At 51.5% G+C, this 8,429-nt stretch overlaps 2 protein-coding genes across 3 annotated transcripts; both read right to left on the bottom strand.

Moving 5' to 3' along the window:
- Positions 1–574: 574 nt before the first annotated feature.
- On the bottom strand, positions 575–3,301 carry TNF (tumor necrosis factor). Of its 2 annotated transcripts, none has more exons than XM_049875131.1 (4): positions 2,948–3,301; positions 2,342–2,390; positions 2,109–2,156; positions 575–1,788 (listed from the first exon to the last, which is right to left on the bottom strand). In XM_049875131.1, exons 1-4 carry the CDS (start codon positions 3,131–3,133, stop codon positions 1,367–1,369), a joined length of 705 nt encoding a protein of 234 aa, XP_049731088.1. In that variant the 5' UTR covers positions 3,134–3,301; the 3' UTR covers positions 575–1,366. The 2 variants fall into 2 exon arrangements, with proteins under 2 accessions (XP_049731088.1, XP_049731093.1); XM_049875136.1 differs by having other exon boundaries at positions 2,342–2,387.
- Positions 3,302–4,731: 1,430 nt separating this feature from the next.
- On the bottom strand, positions 4,732–6,714 carry LTA (lymphotoxin alpha). The gene is made up of 4 exons (XM_049875119.1): positions 6,578–6,714; positions 6,185–6,292; positions 5,996–6,101; positions 4,732–5,759 (listed from the first exon to the last, which is right to left on the bottom strand). Exons 2-4 carry the CDS (start codon positions 6,281–6,283, stop codon positions 5,347–5,349), a joined length of 618 nt encoding a protein of 205 aa, XP_049731076.1. The 5' UTR covers positions 6,284–6,292; positions 6,578–6,714; the 3' UTR covers positions 4,732–5,346.
- Between the last annotated feature and the right edge of the window lie 1,715 nt (positions 6,715–8,429).

The following is an 8,429-nucleotide window of genomic DNA, read 5'->3' as shown; positions in this document are numbered from 1 at the left end:
AGTGCCTACCACATGCCAAGCCCTGCTAGGTGTCCTGAGGCAGTTATTGCTTCTATTCCCACATGACCCTATAAGCAATGGGCATTCCCATCTCCTTTTGATAGATGAGGTTAAGTGACTGGGTCAGGTTGCACAGTTAGGACAGGGCTGGGTGGGTGGCCGGAAGCAGGGAATTCAGAGCCGAGACACCTGAATCTCTGGAAGTTCCTTGGCTGTGATTCAGATGCCTGAGGATGTGGCTCCTCCCCACTCTCCCTGCTGCAGCAACAGCCGGAAATCTTACCTGAGCTGCAGGACTTTCCCAGCAGGGATTGGAATTCCCAGAGTTGGAAATTCCCGTTCTCTGAGGGCGAGGTAATGGAGTTCAGACTTCTCTTTCCTGGGGGAGGGAGTTATTTGGCTGGACTTTGTTTCTGTAGGGTCTCCTGGACCTGAGGTGGTCTGAGAGTCTAAGGACTGGGGACTGGGTCTGAGGAATCCTAAATCCTGTGGAGGGAGGACTTCAGGAGGGGAATCCCCATCTCCAAGGAGAGGCGGCTACACTATTAATTCCAAGAAAGAGACCATGTTTCTTTTCAAAGCAAACTTTATTTCTCGCCACTGACCAGTAGGGCGGTTACAGACACAGCTCCCCTGGGGAGCAGAGGTTTAGCGATATAGCGACAGTCTGTCACCAAATCAGCATTATTCAGACAACTTGATCAGATAAATATTTTTTAAAAACATAAGCAAAGGGAGGCACAGAGGCCAGGAGGCCAAGTGGGAATAGCCTATGGTTCAGCTCCGTTTTCACAGAAAACATGTCTAAGCACAGGCAGCCTTACCTTGGTCCCCCAGGGCCCCCGACCTCCCGAATAAATACATTCTCATCAGTAAATAAATAAATAATAAATAAATAATAAATAATTACAAGTACAAACATAAATAGAGGGGGCCCGATTCATGCGGAGAGGCAGGGGCTTCATATCTCAGGAAAGGGTCTGGAAACTTCTGGAGAGAGGGAGATCTGAGGTCTACTCATGTCAAATTCTACGTAAGGTCTTCTCAGGATGTTCTCAAGTGTTCTGGATAGAACCAAAGACTCTTTGGCTTCCATGTTCTGGGTGTCCCAATTTACATTCAGGGATCCAGTGGGTTCTGGAAGCCTAACTTTGGATTCTAGGTGGCGGCCAGTGCCCCATTGTCCAGGTCACACACCCCTGCATCTCAGGCTTCTAAGTGTTATTTAAAATTATAAAGTTGGGCCCACCCCTGAGCCCCTAATTTCCATTCTAAGCCAGGAGGGGAAGAAGGGGTCTGAAGAAATGGATTATAAAGGGACCGAGGTGGGTGAGGGGGTTGGGGAAGGATGGGCATCCATTCCCCCTCATAAGGCAATGATCCCAAAGTAGACCTGCCCAGACTCAGCAAAGTCGAGATAGTCAGGCAGATTGATCTCAGCGCTGAGTCGATCACCCTTCTCTAGCTGGAAGACTCCTCCCAGGTAGATGGGCTCATACCAGGGCTTGGCCTCAGCCCCCTCTGGGGTCTCCCTATGGCAGGGGCTCTTGATGGCAGAGAGGAGGTTGACCTTGGTCTTGTAGGAGACAGCGATACGGCTGATGGTGTGGGTGAGGAGCACTTGGGTGGCAGGACAGCCTTGGCCCTTGAAGAGGACCTGGGAGTAGATGAGGTACAGCCCATCGGAAGGCACCATCAGCTGGTTGTCTATCAACTCCACACCATTGGCCAGGAGGGTATTGGCACGCCGGCTCAGCCACTGAAGTTGCCCCTCGGTTTGGGGGTTTGCTGGAGGGAGAGAGGGAGAGAGAGAGGTGAGTCAGTGGGACCCGGTCAGTCAGTTCCACTCTCCACATCCTGGCCCTCAAGTTCTGCTCCCCTGCCCCACATCCGGTTCCTGTCCCCTCTGTCTTCCCACATCCCATCTGGCCATGAGGTTCAGAGTATCCCCCTTAAGATCTGTGCTGTTCCTCCACTGCCCCCTTAAGCTCACATTGTCTCCAGATATCTGTCTACTCTCAGCCCCGTTTAGCCCCCCTAAACCTATCCTTCCGTATTCCATCTGCTCACTCATTTTAGCCCCTAAGACACATCCTCAGAATTCTTACCTACAACGTGTGCTACAGGCTTGTCACTTGGATCTCGAGAAGATGATCCTGAGGAGGAAAAAGGAAAGACAAAGTGAGACGCTTAAAACTTCCCAGAAAAATATCCTCTTACCTTGACCTCCATTCCTCCTCCCCAAAAACCAAAACTCTGAAATCTCCCCCCCGACCCTCCCACCCCCTATTGCTCCCATCTCCACTCAAACCCAGCATTAGGAGACTTTGGAGACACTTACTGAGCGTCTGGGCCAAGGGGTTGATTAGATGGAATCCATCTGAGAACTGCTGAGGAGAAGAAGGAGGAGTTAGCATTAAACAGAAGTCCCCACAAAGGGAGAAATAGCTGGGCTGCTTATCTAGCTTGCTTTCTCTGCCCCGATGCCTCTAGTCTTCTTTCACCAGTCATCCATTTATTCATCCTTCCATTCAACAATTCTGTCATTGAGTTCCTTCCGTATACCAGATGCCTTATCTTCATCTTTCCTTACCTTTTCATCTCTCTCTTTATTCCTTTTGTATCTCCCACATCTTATTCCGTATCCCTTTCAATCTCATCGATTTTACTCATATCACTTGTTTCTTCTCCGTATCTCTACCCACACCTCATATTGCCCTACCTCTTTATATATATCCAATTGTTCATTTGTTTATTCATTCATTCAACAAATATTTAGCGAGCACCTTCCATGTGCCAAGCTCTCTATCTATATTTCTCTTCCCCATCTCTCTCCACGTCTCTAACTCCCCATCCTTTTCTGTTTTTCCTCCCCATCTACATACTTGTGTCCCCCCACCCATCTCTTTTGCCCCAATTTCTGAATGAAGGCTGGTGAGGCACTCACCTCTTCCCCCTGGGGGCCGATCACCCTGAAGTGCAGCAGGCAGAAGAGCGTGGTGGCTCCTGCCACAAGCAGGAAGGAGAAAAGGCTGAGGCACAGGCACCGTCTGGAGTCCTGGGGGGCCCCTGCCTTCTTGGGGAGTGCCTCTTCGGCCAGCTCAACGTCCCGGATCATGCTTTCAGTGCTCATGGTGTCCTTTGGAGAGGCGATCAAGTATAGCTGGGAGATGGTGGAGCCCTGGGGCAGTGTGTGTGTGAGAGAGAGAATCCCTCCTGGCAGCTTGTCTGGGGGTGTGGCGTCTTTCCAGGGGGTCTGGAGTTGCTTCTCTCCCTCCTGGCTGGTCCCCTGGTGTCCTCGCTGAGGGAGTTCTGCTGGCTGGGTGTGCAAACAGCTGCCTTTATACAGCCTTGGGGCACAGGAGGGCGGGGAGAAACTTTCATTCAACCAGTGGAAAACTTCCTTGGTGGAGAAACCCATGAGCTCATCTGGAGGAAGCGGTAGTGGGTCCTACACCTTCTGTCTCGGTTTCTTCTCCATCACGGGGGTGGAGGTTTGGAAAGTTGGGGACACCCAGGCATCAAGGATACTTCCCACCCTACCCATTTGGATTCTGAGGGTGACTTTCTGGGCCAGTTACGGATGTGTGCGTAGGACTCTGGAGGCTGGACCCCAGTACCCCCTGCCCCCAAGTTCTCGTTGTCTCCATTTCTTCTGAGGACCAGTTCTGTGAACTGTTTCCCTTTGATTTCCACACAGGACTCATATGGGGGTAGAATGCCAAAGGCAGGGTGGTGGGGGGGGCTTCAGAAAACTGAGTCCTTGACAGGGAGGAAGCTGGGAGCTAAGTAAGGCCTGTGTCTGGGTCTTGGGTCCTGAGGTGTGTGCTTGGGCCACTTGGGAGAAGGAGGTGAGGGAAAGGGTTCCTAAACTGAGACTAGGAGTGTGGATGGGGCCTCTGGAAGGGCTGTTGGGCATAGAAGGGACAAGCCTGGGACAGCCCCAGAGGGAGTAAAACCAGCCCTGGGAATTCACAGACCCTACAGGGTGGATCTTCTCCTTTCATTCTGACCTTGGGACTCAAACTGCTGATTTCTGTCTTGGCTTCCGAGGGAACCTGAGGTCTCTGATTTTTGCATGACGCCCCCACCCCTGGAGTCCGTGTGTGGCTGTGTTTCCTAGAGAACTCCTGTTGCCCAAATTCCTGGAGACACTCCCACTCCTCAGAGCCTCTGTGTATGCTCATGTCTTTTCAAAGAACCCATTCCCCCCAAATTCCTGGAGATGCTCTTGCCCCTCAGAGTCCCTGTGTCTGCACGTTTCTTCAAATCTCCCCTGTAATCCACACCCTCCTAATCCTGGAGGCTCTCCCACTCCTCAGGACCCCTTGCATACCCCACCCCAGAGTCCTGGACATTTCCCCTCTCTGATGTGGTCACTTCTTCTCAGAAGCCTCCTGTATCCTGGTTCCTCAGAGCCCCTACATGTGGCCATATCTCCTAGGGGTCCCTGACCTCCATCCCTCCGGACCCCAGACCCTGGGCCCTATTTCCCCTCTGTTGTCTCAGCTTATCCCTTGGTTCCCCTGCAGCAGTATGGCTGCCTCTTTGAATCCACCACACAACCCCAGAGCCCCTTGGGCCCCTTTACTCCTTGTTCTCCCACAGCTCCTGCCCTCTTTGAGGCCTCTTTTCCTCCCTCCATTTTGTGCAGAGATCTGGGAAATTCTCCTCTCCCAGTCAGATAGATATACACAGACAGCATTTCAGAGGAAAGAGGTTTATTGGTCTTCATTGAGGGTGCAGATTTCACCTCAGAGTTGTCTAGTTAGCAGTGGCTAGCTCTTAAGAACCTTCCACTTTCCTTCTAGAGCCCCTCAGAAGCTCAGACCTACTTCTCTCTCTCTGTCTCTCTCTAGGCCAGCCTATGCTGATGCCCTTTCATTCTTCATGTTTTGGGTCTGTTTATCTCTCTCTCTTCTAATGTCCCTCTATTATTCCATTCTCTCCATCTTCCATAAATAAATAATTTAATTTTCCCATCATAAATAATTACCCCTCCCCACCTCCAGTTATCCACTCAAGCTCCTCCAGGCGTCTGCTCCTCCTCCATGTCCCAATCTAGGCTCCACCTAGACCGGCAAGACAGACAGCTCTGGGCTGGGAATTTCTAGGCAGGCTTGAAATCCTTGGCAGAGCATCTGGGGTGGCTCAGAAAGGTGTGGTCCCCTGAGTGCCCAGAATTCCTTCTTGGAAGCTCCAGGTGATTTGAGTAGGGGAAGACTTGAGACTGTTGGAATGGTCAAAGGAGAGGTGATGGTAACCCTTGAAACTGTCAGAATGGAGGCAAAATGGGGAGCAGACCTTGAAACCAATTTTTTTCTTCTTTCTGGGTTTTTCCAGGTTCTACAGAGCGAAGGCTCCAAAGAAAACACTACTGGGGCTAAGGAGTAGGTGGGAGCTGCCAACTGTGTGAGTGGATAGCTGGTCTCCCCGGGTTAGCAGGAACACAGCCCCCTGGTATACTGAGCGTACCCAAGGTCCCTGTGGACCTGGGCACACAGACTTCTGGGCACTGAGGAGAGGCACATGGGAGGGGTACTGGGAGGAGAAGAGCTGGACCTCATGAGCCAGGTAGAGAGGAGTGGTGGTGGCCTTGGGGGAGCAGCCTTCCCCGGAGAAGACCACCTGGGTGTAGACAAAGTAGAGGCCACTGGTGGGGACCAGAAGGGAATTGTTGCTCAAAGAGAAGCCATGGCGGAGGAAGGCGTGATCTGTGTTTGCTCTCCAGCGCAGCGAGGTCTGGGCGCTGGGGTCTCCTGGGAAGAGCCATGGGGGCAAGGGTTAAGGGTCTGGGGGCTCAGTGGTCTCAGTCCCTGGGGAAACAAGCACTAGATGACTTAGTCCCTGGGGGATGGTTAGGGGAGAGGTGAGGGCTGGACACCTCTGTCCTTGGGAGGTAGGGGAAGTTGGAGCAGAGATGGAATAGATGCTTGGGGCCTGGGAAGGCTGGAGTGTGGGAGTTGGACGTCTGAGCAGTCAGGTGGATGCTTACCAACGAGGTGAGCAGCAGGTTTGAGGGTGCCTGGGGTGAAATGCTTCTGGGGGTGCTGCTGGGCAGTCCGAGCAGTGGAAGCTGAGAGGCCAACCCCAGGGAGGCCCTAGGAAAGAACAGAGTTAGAGGGGGCTCCAGGACCCAAGGTTCAGCTGGGCCACCCCAGAGGCTCCTGCTCTCCTGCCTCACCTGGGTTTCAGACGGCAGGGCCAGCAGCAGCCCCAGAAGGAGGAGGAGGAGGGGGTTGCCATGCACCCTCAGGAGGTAGAGGTGCCCAGGTCGTGTCATGTGGAGAACCTGCAGGGAGAGAGACAGTGAGCGGGGCGGGGCGCGTTGAGGAAGAGGGCCTCCTGCCCGCGGAGACAGCCACCCCGAGAGACAGGGCGACAGACAGAGAAGGGGGCAAGATGCAGTCAGGGAAACCCTGAGGTAAGCTGGGGGAGACAGACAGAAAGAAAAACAGAGGTGGGAAGGGAACAGAGAGCAGAAGGGAACAGAGCAGCAGAAACAGAAAATGTGTGACAGAGACAGAAAGACAGGTGGAGAGACAGAGACAGGGAAACAAACCAAAACCAAACCCACCAAGGCCAAGCCCCAGGCAGGCCAGGGCCCAGACTGAGGTGCAGGAGGGCCAGGCACAGGCCAAGAGGCAGGACGTGGCAGCAGGAGTCCACCGCCAGGCAGCGAAGGAGATGGGGCGAGAGAGTCTCACCTGCTGTGCGGGGCCCCTGGGCCCGGACGCCTGGGTCCCTTTATAGAGGAAGCGGCAGTGGCAGCGTAGCAGTCGGCGGGCGGTTCTAGGCCGGGGCTGGGGCCCGGGGAAGCCCCCAGGGCTTAGAAGATGCTGCTGTTTCAGTCGAAGGCAGGAAAGGCTGAGGCCTAGGAGGGAACCGCAGGCAGGGGGCTCAGGCGACTGAGTTCTGGGAAAGGGAGTGGGGTCAGGGGAACCGTGGGCTGGGAGGGCCAGGGTGCTGGGTCAGGCTTAGGAGTTCCAGAGAAGGGGCAGTAAATTCGGGGAGAAGAAGGGGGAGCAACTGGGGTGTGGGCTGGAGGCCCGATTCCCTGAAGAGCAATCATAGAATACCTCTGCATCCTTGGCAGATTAAAGGGTCCTTTCTGTCTTCTTTTCCTTCTCGTGTACCCGCTGCCCTTGTCCCAACCCACCCAAGTAACACTTGTGCCGGTATGTGTACTTTCCAGGTTATCTGTTAGCTTTTATATCAAAAAGTTCTGTTGTATACCCCTTACCTGGGACATCCTGGTTTATGCCTGTTGTCCTGGTGAAAATACGAGTCCCTTTATGTTCTAAAAATGTTCTGGTTTGGGAGATAGATTTTATGGCCTCCTTACCCAGAGATGATGCCAGGCACTCATGTGAGATGGGGTCTTATCCCATTCCTGATGGGTGCCCTCAACCTTGTCCTGACTTCAGGTGGCCCTCAATGATCAGACTTAGAGAATCCAAGACAAATGCCCACTCCAGGCTCAACGAATGCAGCAGACAACTTCTGAGGTTCTCTGCAAGGGAAGGCTTTGGAATTGTACACAGGAGGGTGGTGACCTAGGATGAGGTGGGGACAGCTAAGGTACTTGTCTTGAAACGGCATTTACAGAGCCAATACACATTTTTTCTTAATTTAAGGATTTTTTCCCTCTTTATTGATGTATAACTTATATACAATGAAGTGCACACGCTTAATGAATTTTTACATACGTGTTTAGCCAAGCAGCCATTACCCAGTTCAGCGTATTTTCAGGACCCCAGCAGTTTCCCTCACGCCCCCTCGAAGTTGATACCCTCCAAAGGTAACCAACTACTCTCTAACCTCTATCACCATAGAGACTGGTATAGTTTTGAACATCATATAGATGAAATCATACAGAATGTACTCATTTGTGTCTGGTTTCCTTCACTTAACATCGTGTTTGTGAAATTCATCCATGTTGTTGAGTGTATCAGCAGTGTTTTTTAAATTGCGGTGTAATATTCTATTGTATGAATATACTCTTAATTTATTCATCCATTTTTCTGCTGATGGGCATTTGGTTTGTTTCCAGTTTTTAGCTAATCTAAATGAAGTTGATAGGAATATGACCCAGTTTCTGCTTAGCTTGTAAGTTGTAGATAAAAAAAAAAGCAGTTTCTAAAGATGATTCGTTTATTCATTATTCATAAGATTGAGAAAGCAACATCATGATAAGTGGAGAAAATATTGAAGTTGTCAAGGATTTCATTTTACTTGGATCCATAATCAACATCCATGAAAGAAACAGTCAAGAAATCAAAAGATGCATTTCACTGGGCAAATCTGCGGCAAAAGACCTCTTTAAAGTGTTAATGAGCAAAGATGTCACTTTGAGGACTAAGGTGCACCTGACCCAAGCCGTGGTATTTTCATTTGCATGTGAAAGCTGGACAATGAATAAGGTAGAC

Source organism: Elephas maximus, chromosome 1 (genome assembly GCF_024166365.1).
Source record: "Elephas maximus indicus isolate mEleMax1 chromosome 1, mEleMax1 primary haplotype, whole genome shotgun sequence".
Lineage (NCBI taxonomy): Eukaryota > Metazoa > Chordata > Mammalia > Proboscidea > Elephantidae > Elephas > Elephas maximus.
The sequence above is the reverse complement of the archived record's forward strand: the minus strand, read 5'-3'. Positions and strand labels throughout refer to the sequence as shown.

What these genes read in the sequence shown, in the direction of transcription:
- LTA (XM_049875119.1), bottom strand. Translation starts at nt 6,283, where the DNA reads ATGACACGACCTGGGCACCTCTACCTCCTGAGGGTGCATGGCAACCCC. An exon ending in CCCTGCCGTCTGAAACCCAG is followed by an intron (nt 6,102 to 6,184) that starts GTGAGGCAGGAG and finishes GTTCTTTCCTAG; the next exon opens with GGCCTCCCTGGGGTTGGCCT. An exon ending in ACCTGCTGCTCACCTCGTTG is followed by an intron (nt 5,760 to 5,995) that starts GTAAGCATCCAC and finishes GGCTCTTCCCAG; the next exon opens with GAGACCCCAGCGCCCAGACC.
- TNF (XM_049875131.1), bottom strand. Translation starts at nt 3,133, where the DNA reads ATGAGCACTGAAAGCATGATCCGGGACGTTGAGCTGGCCGAAGAGGCA. An exon ending in TCGGCCCCCAGGGGGAAGAG is followed by an intron (nt 2,391 to 2,947) that starts GTGAGTGCCTCA and finishes TCTTCTCCTCAG; the next exon opens with CAGTTCTCAGATGGATTCCA. An exon ending in GCCTGTAGCACACGTTGTAG is followed by an intron (nt 1,789 to 2,108) that starts GTAAGAATTCTG and finishes CTCTCCCTCCAG; the next exon opens with CAAACCCCCAAACCGAGGGG.